Source organism: Schistocerca gregaria, chromosome 8 (assembly GCF_023897955.1).
Source record: "Schistocerca gregaria isolate iqSchGreg1 chromosome 8, iqSchGreg1.2, whole genome shotgun sequence".
Taxonomy (NCBI): domain Eukaryota; kingdom Metazoa; phylum Arthropoda; class Insecta; order Orthoptera; family Acrididae; genus Schistocerca; species Schistocerca gregaria.
In genome coordinates, this window is record NC_064927.1 from 502,185,853 (window position 1) to 502,211,531 (window position 25,679).

At 44.1% G+C, this 25,679-nt stretch overlaps 1 protein-coding gene across 2 annotated transcripts in view; it reads right to left on the minus strand.

The window, feature by feature from the left end:
- Positions 1–4,268: 4,268 nt before the first annotated feature.
- The window catches only part of LOC126284077 (ubiquitin-conjugating enzyme E2 G1-like), a 51,800-nt gene continuing 30,389 nt past the window's right edge, over positions 4,269–25,679 (minus strand). Inside the window, exons 4-6 of one of the 2 annotated variants that reach the window (XM_049982708.1) lie at positions 23,466–23,644; positions 5,968–6,085; positions 4,269–5,814 (exon numbers count right to left, since the gene is read on the minus strand). In XM_049982708.1, the coding sequence (XP_049838665.1) occupies positions 6,005–6,085; positions 23,466–23,644 (260 nt within the window). In that variant the 3' untranslated portion in view covers positions 4,269–5,814; positions 5,968–6,004. Of the gene's footprint in view, positions 6,086–23,465; positions 23,645–25,679 lie in introns of both variants that reach the window. The other variant, XM_049982707.1, reaches the window with a different exon arrangement.

Here is a 25,679-nt window from a genome sequence, read left to right on the forward strand (position 1 = left end):
TTGGACACAAAGCTAATGCTGCAAAGGCTTTCCAGTGTTCCACTACATCGCAATGCAGAATAGATGCTATTGCAAACAAATGTGAAGCATGTGCCGAGTATGAAGAGAATTTAGACCATCCCACCCAGGGGTCTATTACAGTATAAACTAGGACCAAAGTTTTCATTTACATCCCACTATGTCCAATGCACCCTCCACTGGATGAACAACAAACAGCCCCATTATAGTCAAACTCATCCCATACCTTTGTGAGCACATCTGAAGTTACTGCATCGTTTCAGAAAGCAAGATACCACAACTCTTAAGGACAATGGTGCAATATGAGATCAACATATTCTTACAGTTTATCTATTGTTAAAGGACTGTGTTGATAAAATCACTTCGGCCATGTTGACACAGTAATGCAAAATGCTTTTTGTTGCTGTTCTATTGCCACCTCCAATTGACCAACATGAGCAAGTGCAGCTTATCAGGGAGACCCCTGTACTGGGAACCACAAAAACAATTGTCTTAGAACTGGAGCAAAGGTAAATTTAATTCCAATGCATACCCAAGTCTCTACCTTCATTCATGTAGAAGTTAAATCTGATTCATAACCTTTTTGAAACTCCTGGTAGATTGGAGGAGGTGAGGGGGTGCAGGACCACAGATGCCTTCGAACTCAGAAGAATTGTCCCTTTCCAAACCGCACTACAAAATCCACATATACAGGGTGAAAAGTATTTAAACCGACAAACTCTGGGAGGTTGTAGGAAACATCAAAACAAATATTTTCTCTAATATAATTTTTTCCTATGAGGAATATTTAAACCCGTAGAGGAAGATTTCTCTGGCGGCAAATTAATTAAACCAACAAACACTTTTCCATTTTTTTATGACCAAGGGACAACACAGACAACCCAATTTCAATTACAGTAGATTTTCAAAAATTTTTCCATTGGCAGATTATCTGTCTGACATGGGCAAAAACCCCAGGACTATCCTGAATTGTTCCTGTTCCTACTACTACTACTACTACTACTACTATGCGGGCAACCAGATCCTCTACTGATGCAACAGGAGTTGCGTAAACAAGGTTGTGCATCTCTCCCCACACAGGAAAGTCCAAAGGGGACATATCAGGGGATCGAGCAGGCCTTGGTACAGGACCACGTCTGCTAATCCAAGTTTCTGGGAACTGTGTCCAGGAATCGATGCACATGACTGAAATGTGCCAGCGCCCTGTCATGTTGGAACCACATGCATTGTTTTGTAGGGAGCGGGATGTCTGCCAGCAATTCTGGCAATGCTCTGGTGAGAAAATTGTAAGTGTGCCTGCCATTTAATGGCCTAGGTAGCAGATACGGCCCAATTAAACAGTCCCCAACAACACTGACACATTAGCCAAGAACCGCACTTTACAAGCGCTAGTAACTGTGGCATATGGGTTATCGTCACTACAAACATGCGAATTGTTCATGTTGAAGACTCCATCAAGCCCGAATGTTGCTTCATTGGTAAACAAAACAGTATGGAAATGTAGGATGCATTTCACACTGTTCCAGGTACCTCTGCGAAAACTGTGCTCTGGATGGATAATCAAGTGGTTCCAGATTGTGGACACACTAAGTGAAATGGACGTGACAATTGCCCTAGAAGAACTGTTCTTACGTTTGTCCCCATGTTATGTGCAATTGCACAAGTGCCGATTGAAAGATCCTGCTCCACATGCTGCAAGACAGCTTCCTCAAATTGCAGTATTCTTACCATGCAACATCCAGGTAATCTGCTCAATGACCCAGTCTCACACAGACGTTGGTACACAGCAGCAAATGTCGTATGATGCGGGATACAGTGATCAGGATAATAGTATTATTGTTAAACCCGCTGTGCATCTCGTCTGTTGTGGTGCGCTACGTAGTACGCACCAACCATATCAGTGTACTCACTCCTTTAGTAAATAGAGATAATACACTACTACACTGGTGGACAGCAGTTGCCTACAACTGAAGAGCGTAATACGGCCACCACCACTTTTAAATAATCCTCATATGAAAAAAATGACATTAGGGAAAAATATTTGTTCTGATGTCCCCTACAACCTCCCAGAGCTTGTCAGTTTAAATACTTTTCACCCTGTATAATAATTTATTCTAATGGCATGTGGCAACTGCCCAGCTCTGTGCAGAAACCACACAATTGGCTTTATCTCAGCATGTAAATGACAGTGTCATTTCTAAGGTTGTATATACATCTGCATTTATTTCATTTGCATTGATATTTCCCTGTCTTTTGTATTCCTTTCATCATTTTTTCTTATCTCTTATCCATTTTGTTCCAACGTAACCCATCCCATGATCTTTCCTGTGGTGTAGGCCTACTTATTTCCTTTCTGATCACATTTCCTCAGATTCTTTGAAGTATGCTCCAGTTAGAACACTGGCATCGTTTAAAGTATATTCACAATTCCAAAAGCTAGTTTCAACTGTAATTCTCTTCAAGATCTCCAGTGTTCCTCTTTTTGAGATCTCCAAACATGAACGAGAAGCCAGTGACATGTGAGTTGAACACTATGAAATTTAAGCAATACTTACAGTATAAGTGTACTTAACACCTGCCAATAAAAACAGCACTGTCATTTTCTGCTCCAATGAAAGGAGAAGTGATTGACACTAAAAGAAAATCGAAGATGAAACAACAGCAGTAACCTTCCACAGCTAGAATTATTTTTCTTCCCAAGGAGGGGAAACGTATAAAGAACACTAACTTCTGTAGTATTCTAAAGTCTAATAAATTGAATAGCATTCCAAAGTCCAATAAATTGAAAACACATAGGTAATAATGTTTAACATTTCATTCTTGTTACTTTGCACCTTACTGTACTGCAAACACAAATTTCATGTTCAGCATGAAAAATTTACTGTTTCCACTACAAGCAACGTCCCATGGCTGGACTACATTGTATGAAAGAATCTTTACTTGCACAGTACTCCAACAACACTGATTTCACCAAATTCATTTTAGGTTGTTACTGCAATTACTAACTTACTTTCTGGCTCTCTCAAAACACATTAATCCCCTTTACTATGCTCTACATATCTCAAACAATGCTCATTTTCCCAGGAAAGCAGAAAAAATATTTTCTGTATTAGAAAGTTACTGTTTCTGTCAATGTTTGAAGGATGCAACTTTCACATTTTTTCAGGGTTGTTCACATACCACTGCATATTTGTTTTTATTATCTTGAGAATAGATTATGCAGAATAGAAAGAGTACTGGCAACTAAAGTAGTTGAATTGTGCTTCTTAGAACACAGAAATAGAACACGATTATTTAATAGAAGCATAATTATGTGAAGGTTTAAAATATCTTATTAACAATGTCCAGCAAGATTATCTTTAAGCCTGAACCACAACTGTAAATGTGTGCATCAGAATGTGCACATGGTCAATGTAATTAGCTTATAAATACTGCCTCAGACCACTACAGTAGTACACTTTGCACATGCACACTGAGGTTAGGCTGTTGCCAAAACATAACAGTGGGCAAAGCAACATGAACATAATGGAATAAACATTTTCAGAGCTCATTTACTATCATCAGGCACTGACGTTTTCTCCTTGCGCTATAAAATTAAGTGTTGAGTTGCCAATGCTTCTTGTGTTCAGGTGTGATCTACCAAGAAACTGGATCTTAACATTTTCAACTGGCAAATGGTGAGCACTCGTGCAGTACAAGCATTGTGACAAATACAATAGGCCATATCTGTATTTCATGAAAAAATATACGATTTATGGTAAAACTGAGGCGAAATAACATTTCTTCCCCGACATCCATAGCCAGGTCAACTGAATATTACCAAGTCGCTCTGGTCTACACATGACAAATTTTGTGCCCCATTACTTATTCTAACTTTTGTTGTAACTTTGAAGGTTTAGTCATGAAGACTGGTATAAAATCTTAACACCATCCAGGTTTTATATACTTTGATCACAGAATAATTTTAGCTGTTTTTGATTCTGGAGCACACAGTACATGCTGTTAGATGTGTATGTATTTTTTTTAATCCATCTGTTTACTGAAACCCATTACATAATAGGTATAATGTAATAGCCAAATGGTAGAAGGTGTATTGTATACTTTTACACAGTACAGTAAAATTTTGTTATTTCACTCGTCAGTGTCAAGCATCAGATTATTTTAGCACTTTCCAAACATTGCACCCACTAATCCGTGTTTCACATAAACCAAATTCAAGAGGAACAGAGGTAAAAAAATAACATTCAGCATTTGGCCTTTCAGTTTTGCATGTTTTATTGGAAAAATGGAGCAATAGGCTTAAAACAAAAAAAAAAAAAAATCCCTAAGTTACACTTCAGGGGCAGTTAAAATATATCAGACACCAATTACTTGAAAAAAATTTACAAGCTGAAATTAACAATTTTCAACTGGGGGAAACATGCAGATAAGTTGCTGTACCAGTTCAAACAAAACTGGTCTTGCCTTAATGAATCACAGCAACAACAGCATACAAAACTGTTTTCAAACAGATTTAAAAATGACCACACTGTAGATTCAGAAGTATGAAAGTGACAAATGCAAAATCTAAATGTACAACCTCCATTTTTACCATCGTCTTTTATGCTTACTTAAGCTAATGTTATCTAATTTGTTGAGCATAAAAAAGGAAAAATGTGAGGGTAAAGAGTACATGCAGTACACTAATTTTATCCCTGAATACAGTAGTCATTGCTTTCCAGGACAAGTGTATTGCAAACTTTATAGCTGTGTCTCCATTTGTCACAGAATGAAATTAGTATGCTTCAGATGAAATCTCAATTACACTCAAACTTTAGATGCATTTATTTATCTTTTAGTATTCAACTTAAAAAAAAGCACACTCACTGAAAAGTCTTTCGCTGCACACTGTGCATGGGCACAGGGTAAGAGAAACATTATGAAGTGTTTAACAGTACAGATGCCAGTCAAACACATTTGGACCATGTGTATATTATATACAATATCTGTACAGACCTCTAGCAAGGTTGTGCTCAAGAGGCCACAGTGCCAAACAAGTCAGACAAAGCTAGTATACAGCGTGTCACGGAAAATCTGATTCTGAGGCAGGAAAAATCAATGTAAAAATTATAGTAAAAACAAACTCTCAACATGCGCACAGGCTAACTCCTTTTCCCCCCATCACATTGTCCTCATACTTAAAGTGGGCATGTGGAGTTTCCATGGTCAGCAGTAATGGCCTGCATTTCGTATGAGCCTAATGAGCAAATGGGGCTGGGGTGAGAAGGCAGCTAAATACTCTTTTTTCCTGCTGTCACCCAGATCACAAATGAAACACTTCCTGCACAGGCTATCATTCCAGAAATAGTTTCGTTTCCCTTTGATTAAAAAAACACAATAAGAAGGCAACTGTCTGGCTGATGTCCACACCAAAACGGTGCCACTGGCACAAAAGGTTTTCCTCTCTCTCCTCTCAATACCGGGGAGACCCAGGCGATGTCTTCCTGCGGAGCACACCAGGTGACGGGAGCGAGGGCTCCTGCACAGTGCTGTCGGTGCGGTGGAAACAGCTTGCAGCCGACGGAGGACTGCGACTGCACAGGTGACACTTTCCGTCACCTCTCCTACCTACTCCCCACCCCCACAAGCACTAGCATGGAAGTAATGGTAATTCAGTTTCTCACTGAGCTGATTAATGTGCATATTCGGTTCCCAAAAACAGGTGATGGCCACACTATTTTTCACAATTCCACAATTGAAAAGTTTAAATTATCACACTCATTGCCCACAGAGATCCAGCCCTCATCATGGTGTCCCCTAAAAAAATAAAAAACAATTTCATGGAAAGCCCACAAAGATCACTCACACAAATTAAGGTAACAAAGTTAATTTAATTTCTCAGTCCAAGAGCAGTACATTGCAATTGTGTGCATGTATCTGATTAATCAGATATGTCTTGCAAGTACACACCTCTTTCTCAAGTCTCCCCAAATGAAATAAAAATGCCCTACAAACATTCTTCTTGACTTCTTCGTACACACCTGGCAACCTTTCTCTTAAAGTCTGCGTAGTTTTCTCTCCATTCTTTCTGTAACAGGAAAGAGTTGTGCCAATTATATGCACTAATGGACAGTTACTCAAACTATTAGTTACAGACAATTTCAATGCAATATCCCAAATTAAAGCTGTACATGAATTACTGAAGTAGAACACAAGTCTGAAAATGTTTCACAGCAACGTTAATTTGCAATATAAATTACTTTGACTCAAAGTACAGTTCCTTTTACGGAAGTGTGGAGAAACTGTCAGTGCTACGAAATGTTTAAATGTTAAATCTGCGTAATAACATAATTATCAACTTTCCCTACTTCTGACAAACAAACAAAAAAACAGATTAGCAACCATATAATGATGGTTGCTACATTTGTCTACTTCTAAGTAAGTATCAGAAATTCTATAATCCTAGTTATTTTTCAAGGACTGGAAAGAACTAGTTAAATTTACTGAAGCACTGGTTGAATACATCTGTAAGTACAGAATGATTAGGACTCAGACAGGAAACATCAAGAGAATTAGTTGTGGGACTAAAATATGAAAGAAAACTGCTGCATTCCATTGCTACTCAAATTAGTCAAGAGTGTAAACAGAACAACGGAATAGAAAAGGGATGTGTTTTGCATGAGGGTTTTTTTTTTTTTTGTGGCACACAACTACAATGGCCATTAGCGCCCAGACTAAGTTATGAATGCACTGCGAGGCACAAGGTTGAAACAGCAACTAAAAAGGACAACACTATAAAAGACATTAACTGGCAAGGGATTAAAAGAAGACAGTATAATCAAATGTCCTTAGACAGGTTTGTCAAGTGGATAAAATGAACACTAGCAGTTGCTCCTGGGTCATCCGCTAAAATGTCATTCAGAGTACACGGCAGGCCAAGATCAATGCACAGTGTATTAAAATTCGGACAGGACGTTAAAATGTGGCGTACCGTCAGCAATTGCCCACATGGGCAGAACGGTGCCAGTGCAGCCGTCAGCAGATGGCAAAGGCTGAACCGGCAGTGTTAATCCGTAACCGGGCCAAAACAACCTCCTCCCATCGAGAAGAGGTTGTCCAAGGCATGGGGAGAGGTTTCAAGGCCAGAAGGTTGTTTTCAGTAAGTGTAGACCAATCGGCATGCCACAGCCATAAAATGCACTGACAGATGACCCTGCTAAATCCAGATGAAGGCACACAAGAAGCTGTCCAAGGCTGGAGGACCGCAGCCTTGGCCACGGCATCTGCAGCTTCGTTCCCAGGGATACGAACATGGCCAGGAACCCACATAAAGGTAACCCGAGAACTGTCGTCCACCAGCTGTTGCAGAGAGCGTTGCATCTGGTGCACGAATGGGTGAACTAGATACAGATCACTGAGGCTCTGGATGGCGCCCAGGGAATCAGAGCAGATGACATAAGCAGAATGTCGGTGGCAACGGATGTAAAGAACAGCCTGGACCGAACAATGGCCATAGAGTCGGTATTTGAAACAGTGTGCCCCGACAATAAAAGAACACCCGACACCGTCATTGGTCTTAGAGCCATCTGTAGAAATGAAGATCATATGAATGAAGTTCGAACGAAGTTCGACAAAACGGGAGTGGAATACCGAACCGGGGGTAACCTCCTTTGGGAGCGAGCTTAGGTCAATGTGTACGCGAACCTGAGCCTGGAGCCAAGGTGGCGTGTGGCTCTCGCCCACTCTAAAGGGTGCAGGGAGTGAAAAATCAAGGTGTTGAAGGAGGCGACAAAAGCAAACTCCAGGGGGTAGCAGGTCAGAGCCATACAACCCGTATTGACGGTCGAGAGAGTCGTCAAAAAAGGAACAGTAAGACAGGTGGTCGGGCACTGATAATAGCCGACAAGCATACCGACAAAGCAACATATCGCGCCAGTAGGTTAGTGGCAATTCACAGGCTTCAGCATGAAGACTCTCGACGGGACTAGTATAGAATGCTCTGATCGCAAGGGACAACCCTCCATGTAGTATAGAGTTGAGGCGGCGTAAGATGGACGGCTGTGCAGAGGAGTATACAAAGCTCCCATAATCCAGCTTTGAGCTGACAATCTACTGATATAGGCGAAGTAGGACGGTTCGATCCGCTCCCCACGACGTACCGCTGAGAACACACAACATTTAAGGAACTGGTACAATGGGCAGCCATATATGACATGTGGAGACCAGCTGAGTTTCCTGCCAAATGTAAGACCTAAAAATTTTGTTGTCTCCATGAATGGGAGAGCAATGGGACAGATTTAAGGACAGTGGGACAAACTGTAGTCCCAGAAGTTAATACAGACCGTCTTCTCGGCAGAAAAACAAGCCATTGGTGACACTCTAGGAGTAAAGACGGTCAAGACAACGCTGAAGACAGCACTTCAGGAAACATGTACACTGTGCACTGCAGTACATGGTAAAATTGTCCACGAAAAGGGAGCCTGATACATCAGCTGGGAGGCAATCCATTTTTGGATTGATCACTATGGCAAAGAGAGCGACACTCAAAACTGAGCCCTATGGCACCCCATTCTCCTGGCGAAAGGCACTGGACACGACAGGACCCACACGTACCCTGAACTGTCAATCCATTAAAAATGCACGAATAAAAAGAGGGAGATGACCACGGAGGCCCCATGTATGCATGGTGCGGAGAATGCTCGCCCTCCAACAGGTGTCGTTGGGGGTTGGGTTGGGTGTGGGATTGAAGGGACCAGACTGCTAAGGGCATCGGTCCCTTGTTCCACGATAAAATCACACGAAATAAAAACTGTCAGTCGTCAAAAACGGAGAACTGAGACAAGGGACGACAATACAAGAAAGACAGACAAAGACCAGACAAATGGAATTAAAATCACACCGAGTGTGAAGGTGGTTGGCCGACCATGAAAATAAGGAAAAGCCAACCACCAAATGACATTAAAACCCACAGTTTAAAACCACAGGCCAAAGGCCCAAGTCAATACAGGAAATAAAAGGACAAACACTCAAATCATACGATAAAAACCCCCTGCCCGAATAAAACTCAACATGAGGTCCGCCATAGCAACGTCATCACATAAAAGGGCAGGGAGGGTATCAGGCAGCGCAAACGTCTGCCTGAGTCCTGTTAAAAGCGGGCTGTCCACCAAAATGTGGACCACCGTCAGAGCTGCCCCGCAGCGACATAGCGGTGGGTCCTCCCGGCGCAACAAATGGCCGTGCGTCAGCCACGTGTGGCCAACGCACAGCCGGCAGAGGACGACAGAGTCCTTCCGAGAGGCCTGCATGGAGGAGCGCCACACACCGGTCGTCTCCTTCACCGCCCGAAGTTTGTTGGGCGTGGGCAGGGTGCGCCACTCGTCACCCCAGGCACCAAGCACTTTCTGGCGCAAAAGCGACAGGAGATCACACTCCATAAGGCCGAGTTCCAGAGCCGGTGAAATCACTGCCTGTTTAGCCAGCGTGTCAACCCGCTCATTGCCCGGGATGCAGACATGACCTGGGGTCCAAACAAAGACCACGGAGCGGCCGCTACGGGCAAGAGCATGGAGCGACTCGTGGCTGGCCATAACCAGACGGGAACGAGGAAAGCACTGGTCAAGAGCTCGTAAACCACTCAGGGAGTCACTACAGATGACAAAGGACTCACCTGAGCGGGAGCGGATATACTCTAGGGCGCGATAGATGGCAACCAACTCGGCAGTGTATACACTGTTCCCGGGTGCCAGCGACCGTTGCTCACAATGATCCTCTAGAGTAAGAGCGTAACCAGTGCGACCAGAGACCATCGAACCGTCGGTATAGGCCACGGCAGATCCGGGAAACTCGGCAAGGAGAGAAACAAAGTGGCGGCGGAGGGCCGGAGAAGGGACCGAGTCTTTCAGACCCTGTGCCAAATCCAGCCAAATGCATGGTCGGCGCACACACCAAGGGGGCAGACGGAGATTGGCCCAGAAAACAGGCGGGAGAGGAAAAAACTCAATCCCACACAGTAGAGCCCGGATGCGAACCGCGATCGTACACCCTGACCGGGGCCACCTGTCTGGAAGATGGACGATCGAGTGCGGGAACAGGAGACGGTAGTTGGGATGCCCTGGCAAGCTACAAACGTGGGCAGCATAAGCGGCCAGAAGTCGGTCGCGCCGGATCCGCAATGGAGGAACACCAGCCGCCACAAGTAAGCTGTCAACAGGGCTTGTCCGAAATGCTCCTGTGGCGAGTCGGATCCCGCAGTGATGGATGGGATCCAGCAATTGCAATGCTGATGGCGATAACGAACCATAAGCCACACACCCATAATCAAGGCGGGACTGGATCAGCGCTTGATACAGCCGGAGAAGGGTGGACCGATCGGCACCCCATCCGGTGTGGCTAAGGCAACGGAGAGCATTTAAATGCCGTCAGCATGTTTGTTTAAGCTGCCTAATATGAGGCAGCCAAGTCAACCGGGCATCAAATACCAGTCCCAAGAACCGATGCGTCTCTACCACAGCAAGAGGTTCACCGTCAAGGTAAAGGCGTGGCTCAGGGTGAACCGTGCGACGCCGGCAGAAATGCATAACGCCGAAAACTGGAAGCCGTGCGCTACAGCCCACGACTGCGCCTTGCGGATAGCGCCCTGCAGCTGGCACTCAGCAACTGCAATTCCAGCGGAGCTGTAGTAGAGGCAGAAGTCGTCTGCATACAACGAAGCTGCGACGGACGATCCCACCGCCTCAGCGAGCCCATTGATCGCAATTAAAAACAGGGAGACACTGAGGACAGACCCCTGTGGGACCCCGTTCTCGTGGACCCGGGAGGAACTATGGGACGCAGCAACTTGCACGCGGAAGGAACGAGACAGAAAATTCTGAATAAAAATCGGGAGCGGGCCCCTAAGACCCCACCCATGAAGTGTGGCCAGGATGTGATATCGCCAAGTCGTATCGTACGCCTTCCGCATGTCGAAGAAGATGGCAACCAGATGTTGGCGGCGTGCAAAGGCTGTACGGACGGCAGACTCTAGGGAGACCAGATTATCGACGGCAGAGTGGCCTTTATGGAACCCACCCTGAGACGGAGCCAACTCAACCTCCGGCTCACCATACGTTCTAGCAACTTGCAAAGAACGTTGGTGAGGCTTATGGGGCGGTAGCTGTCCACCTCCAGCGGGTTCTTGCCAGGTTTCAACACGGGGAGGACGATGCTTTCTCGCCACTGAGACGGGAACACACCCTCAACCCAGATGCGGTTGAAAACATCTAGGAGGCATCGCTGGCAATTCACAGAGAGGTGTTTCAGCATCTGGCTGTGGATGCGGTCTGGCCCAGGAGCCGTATCAGGGCAAGCAGATAGTGCACTCTGGAATTCCCAGTCGCTGAAAGGAGCATTGTACGACTCCGCGTGACGCGTGTGAAAGGAAAGCCTCCAACTTTCCAACCGCTCTTTCCGGGAGTGGAAGGCCAGTGGGTAATTCGTAGATGCGGAACACTGAGCAAAATGCGCTGCTAACCGGTCCGCAATCGTGTGAGTCAGGACACACCACTCCATTCAGCGAAAGCCCAGGGACAGAGACAGGCGGCCGATAGCCATGGAGTCGCCTAATCTTAGCCCAAACCCGCGATGCAGAGGTACGGACGCCAATGGTGGAAACATACCGTTCCCAGCACTCCTGCTTCCGTTGGCGAATAAGGCGTCGGGCACGGGCACGGAGCTGTTTAAAAAGATGAGGTTCTCCAAGGACGGGTGCTGCTTATGGCGTTGAAGAGCCCGCCGGCGATCTCTAATCGCCTCTGCGATCTCGGGCGCCCACCAAGGCACAGTCCTCCACCGAGGGGACCCGGATGAACAGGGAATCGCAGATGCCGCCGCAGAAACGATGCCGGTGGTGACCGAAAACCACCGCATCAATGGTGTCATGGGAAGGAGGTGCGATAGTGGCGAGAGAGGAGAACAAGCCCCAATCAGCCTTATTCAGAGCCCATCTGGAGGGGCGTTCAGAAGAGTGACGCTGTGGTAGTGACAGAAAGATGGGGAAATGGTCACTACCACATAAGTCGTCATGGACACTCCAGTGGATGGATGGTGAAAGTCCGGGGCTGCAGATAGAAAGGTCGATGGCCGAAAATGTGCCATGGACGACGCTGAAATGTGTCGGCTCTCCCGTGTTTAAGAGGCAGAGGTCAAGCTGCGAGAGAGGAGTCTCGACATCTCTACCCCGGCCAGTAATCGCAGCGCTACCCCACAGGGGGTTATGGGCGTTAAAGTCGCCCAGTAACACAAAAGGAGGAGGCAGTTGTGCTATCAATGCAGCCAACACATGACGCGAGACATCACCATCTGGCGGAAGATACAAACTGCAGACAGTAATAGGCTGAGGCGTCCACATCCTTACAGCGACAGCCTCTAAAGGTGTGTGAAGAGGTACACATTCGCTGTAGACAGAGTTAAGGATGTAGACGCAGACTCCACCAGATACCCTCTCATAAGCTGCCCGGTTCTTGTAATAACCCCGATACCCACGTAGGGCAGGGATCCGCATTGCCGGAAACCAAGTTTCCTGTAGGGCAATGCAGAGGAAAGGGTGACTCCTGATGAGTTGGCGAAGCTCAGCAAGGTGGTGGAAAAAAGCGCTGCAGTTCCACTGGAGTATCGCTTTGTCCATGTCCGAAAAAGGCGTGAAGGGGCTGAGGAGGCAGATCACGCCACTGGGTCACCTGCTGCCACCGATGGAGGACCGTTACAATCTGCTTCCATGGTGTCTGAGGGTCTGGCGAGATCCAGGTCCTCAGCGGACGCCCGGATCTCCACCTTATCTTCGGACGCAGAGCCTGTAGGAAGCAGTGGGGTGGATGCCACCGCGTGTCCCTTGGCCTTAGAGGTCTTCTTCTTCGTCTTGTCTCTCTGGTCCTTGGGTTTCAGTGGCTGGGAGGGCTCCAGCGAGTCAAGTCTCCGGGACGGAGGAGGAGCGGGAAGCCCTGCGACCAGCCGCTGGTCTGCTTTTCTTCCATTGGCTGACGTCACCCTTCCCAGAGGCGGAAACCTGGGAAGAAAGGAACCAAGGGACCCTTTCCGTGCTATTCGAGCCAGGGAAGTTTGAGGCTTCCCCAGCTTAGAAGTGGGGACTGATGTCCCCGATGGTTGGGGGGTTGCTGCTCCTGAGGCAGGTAGTGCAGGAGCAGCAGGGAGTGAAGTGCCCCCCACCATCAAGGGGGCAGGTGTAGCATTCCGGCTCAGAGGTGGCAGTCTGAGGGAGAGCTAATAGGGCCATAACAGTAGTAGCCGCGGCGTAAGAGGCAGTCATTCGAACAGGATGGAGGTGTTCGAACTTCTGCCTGGCCTCAGTGTATGTTAGGCGGTCCAGGGACTTGTACTCCATGATTTTGCGCTCTTTCTGGAAGATCCTGCAGTCCGGCGAGCAAGGCGAGTGGTGCTCTCCGCAGTTTACACAGATGGGAGGCGGGGCACATGGAGTATTGGGATGTAATGGGCGTCCACAATCTCGACATGTGAGACTGGAAGTACAGAGGGAAGACATATGCCCGAACTTCCAGCACTTAAAGCACCGCATCGGGGAGGGATATATGGCTTGACGTCACAACGACAGACCATCACCTTGACCTTCTCAGGTAAAGTATCACCCTCGAAGGCCAAGATGAAGGCACCGGTGGCAACCTGCTTATCCCTTGGACCACGATGTACGCGCCGCACAAAGTGAACACCTCGCCGCTCTAAATTGGCGCGAAGCTCGTCATCGGACTGCAATAGAAGGTCCCGATGGAATATTATGCCCTGGACCATATTAAGACTCTTATGGGGCGTGATTGTAACCGGAACATCCCCCAGCTTGTTACAATCGAGTAACTGGTGGGACTGGGCGGAGAACGCCGATTTCATCAAAACCGAGCCCGAGCGCATTTTGGACAAGCCCTCCTCCTCCCCGAACTTGTCCTCTAAGTGCTCGACGAAGAACTGAGGCTTCATGGATGTAAAGGATTCACCATCAGCTCTCGTACACACCAGGTAGCGGGGCGAGTATGGTTCGCTGGCATCCTTAGTCTTTCGTTCCTCCCATGGTGTAGCCAGGGAGGGGAACGATTTGGGGTCATATGTAGTTGCGTTGTATTGAGCCCTGGAACGCTTAGAGACTGCTGGCGGCTGGCCGTCAGCAAGAGATGATGTACCACGCTTCATTGCGGGCCATCCGCCCTGATGCCACCTACTCCGACCAAGGGCCCTCCCCACGGGCGCCACCCAGCCTCAGCAACGACCACCTGGCAGGATGGCCATTGCCGGGAGTCCCAATGCCCCAAGGAGATAGGCATCTACTCCTTGGCATACGTGGGGAGTTAACGGCGCTGGCATCAGCAGAGCGATCCCTGTGTAGTCAGGGGGCTACAACCAACAGGGTACATGGCGGCCCCACCACAATGGACTGGCTACCGTGCTGGATTTCAGGTGATGTAGTCCAATATCGTCATTGCCGCATAAAGCGACACAGCATAGCAGACTGCAATACACTGCACCCAAGAACAAATCCACGCCCAAGAGATCGTAGGTGAGCGGGACTGCTAAGCGATGACGACAAGCCTGGCTAGAGATGGTAATGCATGATGGATACATCGCTCCTTGTAAGGCGCCCTTCCCCAATCGGCTCGCTCTTCGGAAAATTTAGAAGGATGGAGGTCAAACCCGTTAGGGAACCATCTCACAAGGCCAAAACGTTTGAGACTCCTTTTAGTCGCCTCTTACGACAGGCAGGAATACCGTGGGCCTATTCTTACCCCCGAACCCACAGGGGGGACAGGTGTCGTACACCTTCTCCAAATCAAAGAACACAGCCTCTGTCTGGCACTTCCGCAGAAGTTATTCATAATGAAGGTCGACAAGGTAACCAGATGGTCAACAGCAGAATGGCACCTACGAAATGCACATTGTACATTGGTAAGTAGGTGTCGAGATTTGAGCAGCCAAACCAAACTAGAGTTAACCATTCGTTCCATCACCTTACAGACACAGCTGGTAAGGGAAATGGGTCGACGATTGGAAGGCAAGTGCTTGTCCTTCCCCGGCTTAGGAATCGGGACAATAGATTCGCATCAGCATGTGGGAACATGACCCTCAATCCAGATGCGATTATAAGTACAAAGAAGAAAACCTTTACCCGCAGGAGAAAGGTTCTTCAGCAACTGAATATGAATAGACTCAGGCCCCGGAGCGGAGGACCGTGACCAGGCAACTGCATTTTCGAGTTCCCCTGCTGAATGGGGCATTATAACTTAAATGATTCGAGGAGCGGAAGTTAGGTGATCTTGCCTCCACTGCCTGTTTTCGGGGGAGGAAGGCAGGGTGGTAATGAGCGGAGCTCGAAACCTCTACGAAAAATTAGCCGAAGGCATTGGAGACCACCTCAGGGGCCACAAAGACATCATTCATGACCTTCAAGCCAGAAACTGGTGAGTGGAACTTAGTGCCAGATAGCCGGTGCAGGCTACCCTAGACAACAGAAGAGGGAGTAAAACTGTTTAAGGAGCTTGTGAAAGCATCCCAGCTGGATTTCATGCTTTCTTTAATAACACGATGACACTGCACACGTAATCGTTTATAATTGATTAAATTCGCCATTGTAGGGTGGCGTTTAAAGGTGGGTAAAGGACGTCGACGAGCACGTAAAGCGTCTACATGCTGCGGTCCACCAGGGGACCAGTTACGCTCGAAGTAGAGAAGAAGTAGTATGAGGGATGGAATATTCAGCAGCAGTGAGAATGACTTCCATGAGGTGTGCGACTTTACTATCGCAGCTTGCGAAGTGTTGATCCTGAAATGTCACCCTGGAAGAGAAGAGCGTCCAGTCTGCTTTGGAGATGTTTCAACTAGTTGAGCATGAAGATGGGGTATGATGCAGGAAATGGATACCACAAGGGAAGTGGTCACTCGAATATGTATCAGAAAGAGTGTACCACTCAAGCCGGCGTGCAAGTTGAGTAGTACATATAGAGGTCTAAATGGAAATAGGTGCGAGTTGTGTCCAAAAGAAAAGTACGGGCACCAGTATTGAGGCAGACAAGATTGAGATGGTTGAAAAGGTCTGCCAACAAGGAGGCTCTCAGGGAGGATGCTGGAGAGCCCCAAAGGGGATGGTGGGCATTGAAGTCTCTAGTCAACAAAAATGATGCAGGTAGCTGAGCAATAATTTGAATCATGTCTGCCCTAGTAACGGCAGACTACGATTGAGTGTAAACTGTGCAAATAAAAAATGTAAAAGTGGGGACAGTAATTCGGACGGCAACTACCTGCAGATCGGTGTGCAATGTGATGGGATCGTAGTAGATATCCCGGACCAACAACATAACCCCTCCATGAGCCGGAATACCTGCCACAGTGGGTAGGTCTAAACGCACAGAGGCATACTGTGTGAAGTCAATTCAATTGCATGGGTGTAGCTTTGATTCCTGCAGAGCCACTACGAGCTGACAGTGCAAGCGTAGCAGCAACTAAGTCATCTCAGTTGGAGCGAATGCCGTGAATATTCCAATGAAGAAGTGCCATCGTGAGAAGAAAAAGGAGAAGCGAGAAGGGGTCACCTCTAAGGCTGCTGAGGGCCTGGTTTTGAGTGAGCACTGCTGCTGCTATCAATAGGCCGAGTTTCACCATCCATTTTTTCAAGAGGTTCGTCGACCATCTTGTTAAAGATGGCTGGAAGGGGGAGCTTCCTCCGCTGGTGAGCGGCCAGATGTTTGGCTACCAGCGGTGTGGCCAGGCGAAATGGATGACGGCCTGGGACGACAAGTGCTGGGTGGCGCAGGAGAAGAAATGCGCCGAGGTAGAGAAGGAGAACTTTGCTTCCTATGATCCTTCTTGGAAGGTTGTTTAGTCGAAGTACTGGCTGGGAGTTCGGGGTACGTAGGAAGTCTTCACGGGACAGTTACTTCTTTAAGGCCTGTGCAGCTGACTTCTGGTAGTCTTGGCAGAAGCTGATGAAGGTGATTGTATCTTAGGGGTGACAGGAGGAGGAGGAGGAGGAGGAGGAGGAGGAGGAGGAGACGTTGACCGGGCGACCTTGGCACTGGCCGAACAGATGACTGTAGTGCTAAAGGTCCTCAGATCTAGAAACTACGAGTAACTTTGGGGCCGGCAGTAGTACTTTTGTCACTGGTGGCTGGTCAAGTTTCCGTTTTTGGGCAGAAGTCGAGAGAGAATAGAAATCCATTGTGGAGGAATCCCCATGATTGCCAGCGTCTCCAATGGTGCGTTCATTCCTTGTGGGGACCCTCTCAGAGGGCACCCCCACCTTAGGTGAATGTTTACACCTCAGATCACACCTCCCGACCAATCCACATGGTTGGAAGGTGTCAGTTCAGGCAATCACCCCTCCCTGGGCCTGGCCTATACCAAGGGGGGTACGTGCGTGCCTTGATTGTCTACCCAGGGTGGGGAATTACGCATTACCCCGTTACCGGCTACGCGGGTGAACACATGGGTCGGCCTTCAGGCACGCACAAGGAGAGGGGAGAGAAAGGACAGACCATAGGGTGGGGAAGAAGGCAAGGTAAAAAGTAAGGAAGACAGTGAGAGAGGGAGAAGGACGAAGGAAGAAAGGAAGAAAGGACGAAGGAAGAAAGGAAGAAAGGACGAAGGAAGAAAGGAAGAAAGGACGAAGGAAGAAAGGAAGAAAGGACGAAGGAAGAAAGGACGAAGGAAGAAAGGAAGAAAGGACGAAAGGAAGAAAGGACGAAGGAAGAAAGGACGAAGGAAGAAAGGACGAAGGAAGAAAGGAAGAAAGGAAGAAAGAAAGAAAGAAAGGAAGGAAGGAAGGAAGAAAGGAAGGAAGGAAGGAAGAAAGAAAGGAAGAAAGGAAGGAAGAAAGAAAGGAAGAAAGAAAGAAAGAAAGAAAGGAAGAAAGAAAGAAAGGAAGAAAGAAAGAAGCCAGAATAAGTGAAAACCAAAAGAACCACAAATTAAGTCATGGAACCGTCCGTCTCCGGACACAGGCGCAAACTACCCCAGGGGAGGGACTCCTTTTAGTCACCTTTTACGACAGGCAGGAATATCTCAGGCCTAGTCTAACCCCCAATCCGCAGGGGGGTTTGCACGAGAATGTATGGTAACAAGGTGATCCTCTATTCACAAATCACAAATAATATATAGAAGTGCATAGCACACTCTTTGGAATAAAAATGCTATTTGCCTGAAATGAAATCTAAGCAGACAAACAAAAAACAATGTGCTTGTGTCGTTATTTGATACCAGTAAACCCCCAACTACAAATTCTTTAAAGAATTTAACTCCCATATAAAAAGCAGTGTCAGGTGTCTGATCACAAATGTGTTACTGCAAGTAAGGATGTTTCGGAAAGGTCTGACATGTTTCAGGTTGGCAGTCACTACGTGCTCTCATTACCAACCACTGGATGCTGGATGAGTGTAGTCTGGGTAATTTGCACTTCATTTTGAGCGAAACAGATTTTCACACATCTGAAATGTTTATAATGACATATCTCCTGAACAATGTGTTGTCAACGACAATTTTTGCAGGTACATTCAGTGGCGTGAGTGGATACTGTCTGAAAATGTGTTACAAATAGAGTAAGTAGTAATAATTTAAAATGTTGTGCCTGGCAATGATTTCCTATCACATGAACAGTGAAAATGTAGAAAGTCCTTTCTGCAGGTTCTCATGATTTAGTGTGGGTGTCAGAACAATTTCGAAAATCTTTAAAAGTGTGTAAAGCTTTTTGGGGACAAAAAAGAGTTGACTGGTGAGAGTAACAGCTCAAGCAAAGCAAGACCTGTTCAGCTACTATGAAGATTAGAATGTGATTTCAAACATCCTTGATAGGACAAAAAACAATCAAATGAGATTGTGAACAGGGGATTAAAATGTTAAAAAGAAATGCGACAGACAAGAAAGGAGAAGAAAGGGCAGAGGAGACCAATCCATTATTATTTTCTGTCTTAACAAGGCAAGTGATTCTACTCAACATGTTTAATTAAACTTCCACAATTTTCATTTTAATTTTCAATAGACACAGTTTGATCAGAAAGTAATGGTAATTTGTTTTCTTATAGAATCCTTATTTGTTCATCATCACATTTGTGCCCTTTAAAGTAACGCCCCTCAGATACAATGCATCTTGGAAGCAGTTCTGGAACTCACTTTGTTATTGTGTTCAATTCCTTCAATGCTTCTGTTCTGTTGTTAACTCATCAGTGATGGGAATCCCGTCAGGTATAACATGGAACCCATCCCAGGGTTATGGGTGAAGACCTTAATGGCAGCGATGACAGAGAAGAAAGACTTCTGAACAGCATAGCTGGCAGATGAGGCAACCCTTCTTTCTGGGGATTAAATGAGAAGGGAACCACAGCCTTGTGGTGGAGGAGAAACTCCTAAGGCTAAGGGAGACAACCCCAACAGAAAATCCTTTCTTGCATTAGGCCTAGCAAGCCAGCAGGAAAGTCTTCATATATTACTTTCAAAACACAGATGAGCCTTGGAACAAACCACTCAGGATTTGACTCCACTGCTTCTTCAAGTACTGGTGTGAATGATGGGAGACCTGATATTCATCAGTACAAAGAGATGACATCAAATGGACTAAAACTAACCTAAATATTAACCCTCAATGGAAAAATGGAAAAATGACAGATGTACTAAGAGAGAAAGTTAGATATTTTGGGATTAAGCGAAACAAAGTGGAAGGGAAAAGGTGAGAATAATTTGAGAGGAAGGGGGGGGGGGACTGTACTGGAGTGGGAATAACAGGTTTGGAAGAAATGTTGTGGCACTGATGGTGAATAAGAATGTACAAAGATTATTGAAAGTTTGAGATATATATCAGACAGGATCATAATCTTAAACTTGATATTTCAAAAAGAAACAAAGTTATCCATATTTACGCAACTCAAGTGGGATGTAGAAAAGAAGAGAAGATGGACTTTGAAAATGAGTTAGAGAACTATATAGAGAGTACTAATATAGTGATGGGAGATTCTGATGCGCAGGTAGGGTAGGCCGAAAGGGATTTGAGCAAGTGTTGGGATGTTTTAGATATGGAGACGGAAATGAAGGAGAAAGGCTCCTGGATTTGTGCCAGAGGAATGGAATGAAAATAGCAAACAGCTGGTTTATGAAGAGAGAAAGTCATGTTATCACCAAATACAGTTGGGATGGAGGAACCAAGAGTGTAACTGATTTTATTCTAGTAGAGAGGAAATGGGGGCAAGAAAGTAACAAATGTGAAGGTAATTCAAAGTGCGAGTGCAGATGGAGACCATATATTACTGGTGGGACAATGGAAAATGAATCAGTGTGTGAAAAATATAAAACAAAAGAAAGTGATAACGATACAGGATTGGAAACTGAAGGAGAGTGGTAGTGCTGACAAGTATAGAGAATTAATCTCACAAAAATTTCCAGAAGTTTTCTGTAATCTAGGAAAAGAATGGAGTTTATTCAAAGACACTAGTCGAAACAGCACAAAAAGTATGTGCTAGAACATCTGGAAAGGATGAAGTCAGACAAGTTAGTGGGGTGATACCACAATCCAAGCAGTTAGAAGAAAAAATGGAGCATGGAGAAAGTGGTGGAAAACTAAAATGACAAGAACCATAAAATATATATATAGAGGAAAAGAAAAAGTGCAAAGAAACAGTGGAAACAGCAAAGGAAAAGGCATGGGAAGAGTTTACAAAAAAGCTTGATGTGAACAGCAATAAGAAAATTTTGTACAAAATTATGAAAAATAAATGTAAGGCTTCTGAAGTACCAGTAAAGATGAAACAGAGGATGGTACTGAGACTGAAGATCCAAGGAATGTGAAAGATCTCTGGAAAGAACGCATTAAACTGTTAAACCCCGAGAAGCAGATACATGAGGAAACAAATAATGGAGAAATTGAGAGCATTTGGGAAGCAGAACTAGGGCAAATTACCCAGGAAGAAATGGAAATAGCTGTGAAGATGAATGGGGGAAAGCCCCAGGACCTGAAGTATCAGTGGACACAATAAGAGCAGCAGATCCAGTGGGAATGTAGTGGCTGTATTGAGTACTATCAAGAGTGTGGAGAAATAGTACAATACCAGACAACTGGAGAAGAGGAGACATTGTTCCCCACTTTCAAAAAAGGCAATAAAAGCCTTTGTAAAAACTACATAGGAATAACCCTTATGAGTAACACAGCTAAGATTTTTGAAAAAAATTTACAAAATCAAATAACTGAAACAATAAAAAAGGAGCTGAATGAAGAACAGCACGGGTTTAGGAAAGCAAGACGCACAATTTACCCAATATTTTCTATCTGTCAACTGATTGATAAAAGTTGAGAGTGTAACAAAAAGGTGGTGATTTTTACAGACATAGAAAAGGCATATGACTCAGTTAACAGGGAATGATTCTGGGAAGAAACGAAGATATAGAAGATGGATACATTAATGTAATAAAGACAATGTACAGAGGACACAACAGTAGAATTAGAACACCATTGGGGAACTCTGAATACTTCGAAATAAGACAAGGACTTAAAACAAGGAAGTATTCCATCTCCTTGCACTTTTTAATGTTGTGATGGAGGAAATGAATAGGGCAGTTAAAGATATAGTAAAAGAAAGACAAAAGTTGATTTTTGGAGATGATATGGTAATATGGGGTGATACAGAGGTAGATGTACAGTTACATCTTTATGTGTGGAAGGGAATAATGAAAAGGTATGGATTAAAAATAAAGATAAGAGTGAAGTAATTGTATTTGGAAGAGACAAAGGAATCGACAGAAATATTACTTTGAATGGAGAACCCCTCAAAGCAGTAGATAGTTTCATTTATTTTGGGAGCGAAATATGTAGTGATGGAAAATAACCAACAAAATTACAGAAGGAAGGCAATTTTTATCAAACAATTTGTAATAAGGAAGTTTCAGAAAAAGCAAAACTCCTTATACATAAGGGTTACTACTTCCCTACTGTCAACCTATGGAGGAGAAACATGGACAATGACAAAAGGACTGGAGCAGACTGCAGACAGGGGAAATGAAATGAAATACTTCTCAGAGCAGTTATGGGAAAAACAAGAATGGACAGCATAAGTAATGTAGATATAGAAAGGACCTAAACAAATAAGTACAGGAGAAGAAATTTAAAAAGGAGATTAAGATGATACGAGCATATTAAGAGGATGTGAGGGCAGAGACTCCCCAAAATTATGGAAGAACTAAAGACAGATGGAAAAAGACCTAGAGGGCACCCAAGAACATGGTGGAATACGGGAGTGAGAGTATCTGTCGAAAGGAGAGGTGTGACCTTGCACTAAGTGGAGGAAGAAAAAAAGGTGGGAGGACTGAGCCAAATGGAGAGGACTCATCAGTACCTAGACCCGGCACTAGCTGGAGCGGGATCCAGATATAGATATAGTTATAGTTATGGCAAAATGACTTACTTTCATGGCCTGGAGAATAAACAAACAAGAGGGGCATGTATGTCAAATAACAGTATATTTTGCAAAAAATCATGAACAAGCACTGAGGTGTTGGTGAGATGCAATTTCCAACAGTGGTTTTGACAGTTCCTGTCATTTTCTTCTGACTGCTTCATGCAATCTGCTTGTAACTTCCAGGTAGTACTCCTTACTGATCATACAATCATAAGACAGGAACACATGATGCAGTATGTCATTGTAATCCAAAAAACTGAAACTGAAGTACTTCAATGTGCGATCAAACATTTTGGCTTTGTTCCTTCAGGCAGTTTCCATTGGGACAATTGGTGATTTACCATAACCATTTTTACTTTTCCACATTGTCTTCTCAGATCTCTGAACTGTTTATACCACCCAAACTCTTGTCTTACAGTAGATCCACCAAAGCCAAAGTCAACATTGCATAAATGGCATTGCACTTTACTCAATTTTCAGGCAAAATTTAATGCAAATTTTTTTTGGTCCATCTTTTTCGAAAGTAAAAGTACACCGAGCACCCGAAAACATATGTAACCTTTTGAACTGTCAACAATAAACTAAACATTAAAAATAGCTGAAAATGTCAACATGTATCAGGAACATGTTTAACGACAAGATAAAGTTGAAAATCTGATTATAATGCCTTAAAAAATTCCCATTTCTTTTTTATCACACCTCATTTACTATGAAAATAATTCCTGAAAACTTCTCACAAACAGAAATAAATTATTCTTTTGGTTAAAATCTTACTGTTTTGATGAGTGACAGCTGAGACATTTGGCACTTTAAATGTGGTAACTATACACTTAATGAAGCACCAGGTTTGCTCTACTTTTTTCACTGTCTTTGGACATTTCACAAATACAGCGTTAATGTTTTTATTTCATTTAACAAGCTTAAAAGGCACATGAACTACAATAAACTTCAAACTCTAAAGAAAAGATTAGAAATTTGCAATTAAATTCAGCTATCAGCCCTCTTTTCCACTTCTTTAGCAAGCGCAGAGAGTAACTTTCTTACCGCAGCATCCACGTTGGCTGGACTTTCATCGTTGGGATCGGCTAACATCGATATAACTGATATTAGAATTGTTTCTACTGTATGAACGGGCAGCCACCGTTCCGAGGCTTTCTCGTAACCCCACTTATCGTCACCAGGCTCGTGTAAGATTGATATACAAACATCACCGTTCTTCTCGACTAGAACAAAAGAGTCATCAATTAACACTTTACAACAGACTACACAGCAGTATCATCAAAATATGATGGTTGTGTTAATCATCAGAAACAGTACATAAAATATTTGCGCTGAACATTGTGTCAACTTCTACATTTGTGGATGTAGAAACAAACTCAGTTGGCCAAGTTTATATCCAATTTTCTGTTCAGTTTCAATCTGGATGTGTGCTCTTATCTTCTACATATTCTACATTTGGTCCAGTAACTTTTGTTCACAAATTTGCCTTTCACAGACAATGCAGAGTGTCATCTACTAGTGATTTTTTGTGTGAAATATTTCCTCTTCAGCTATATTCTTCACTGTATTGGTTAGTTTAAATTCAATTAATTTTTGAAGTTTGTTTGACCCCACTGAAGTATTTGTATAACACACAAAACAAATGACTTACCACCTTCTAGTCAAAGAAATAAGGAGGAAGTACAGGTTTAAGAAAATCTGCACATTAACTCTTCGAAGCATGTAGCCTCATCAATATTAAATCTTCAACCAAATTGCTGACACTATCTACATCAGACATTATGTACATGGAATGGTATGACAATTATTAGGCTTTATTTATACAAACAGAAATCTTCTCAAAGTCGATATGTAAGGGACATGTCTAACTAAAATGCATTAACGTAGTAACAAACAGCTGAAACATTAAGAAGCATCGAACCAAGCACTTTTACACAGTGTAAAAATGCACCTGCATGAAATAACACAAAAAATGCAATACATTATCAAGCTTCAATAACCCAACTTAAGCACAAGTGAAACAAGTGTGGTGTCACCTAATGAAATCTCTGAACTCATTAGCCGTGGTGCTTTCCTAGCCCTGTCTCAGAAAAAGAGAGCAATGACGGCCAGTGGGTTTTATATTCATATAGAACTATGCATTATTCTGGTATAACTGCCTGCTCAAACAATGATGCTGTCATTAAAACAGCTGCATACCACACACATAGAAAATTTTTAATATTAATTAAATCCAACACATGATCTCCACACTCAATTTTGCAGGACCTATTACACAAATGCTACTGGTCTAAGAAAGGGGGGGGGGGTATCTTAAGAGAATCCTGTAAATGGTCAACAAGTCACCATCTTTCACAGACAAAGTGCACAGTAACTGAAAATGACACTCCAAATGACTGAAGGAAATAGTCTATTTATGCTTATACAAATCAAATGACTTATTTTATTTTACTATTTATGTGATTGTGTACTTAACTTTATTAATAATTTTTAGTGTAAATAATTTGAGAAAATTTGTTTATAGTTGCATGAAGTCAAGGATTTTAGGTTTACTGATATGTACACATTAAGGGCACATTATACCCGTTTAAGCAATAGAAAAATTACTTTTTAGGAAGTTTTATAATTTTCTGATCTCATTAATAGCACAAAACCTTTGAGTCGGTGGATTTTTCCTTAGTATCAGTACTTATTTCAGATATGAACACAGTAAAGCTGAGGATAATTTGGCAGTTAAGTTTGATATTTGCAACAAAAATAATTTATAATCCTTCATCACAAGGATACAGTGAGTCCACTCTACCTTGGTGTAACTCCAAGCATGATAATTTCTTTTCCCATTACGGCAATTAGTTACACTTCTGTGGAAAATTTAACCCTTTCCTGTACAGTGTACACTTCCAATTCCAATCCAATTCATGTGCTATGGCCTAAGAATATAAAAGCAAAGCAAAACAAAACTGCAGGTATAGTATATCCAGTTCCACTTACTGCTCCAATATGGGACCACCTTCTAGGGACATTCAACTCTTAGAATTAATGGTTTTAGAATGGAAAAGAGCTTTAAGAATAATTTGTGGCCTCAAATACAGAGATTCTTTTAAATTTTACACTTTACTGGAGTTGGTTTTCTGAATGTTCCCAGCTTATTCGTATCTTTTCATTAGAGCCTACTTCTTGTAAACAGGCAAATTACAACAGAACAAGAATATGAACTGCTACTGTATCTGTGGGAAATCATACTAAACTACCTATACT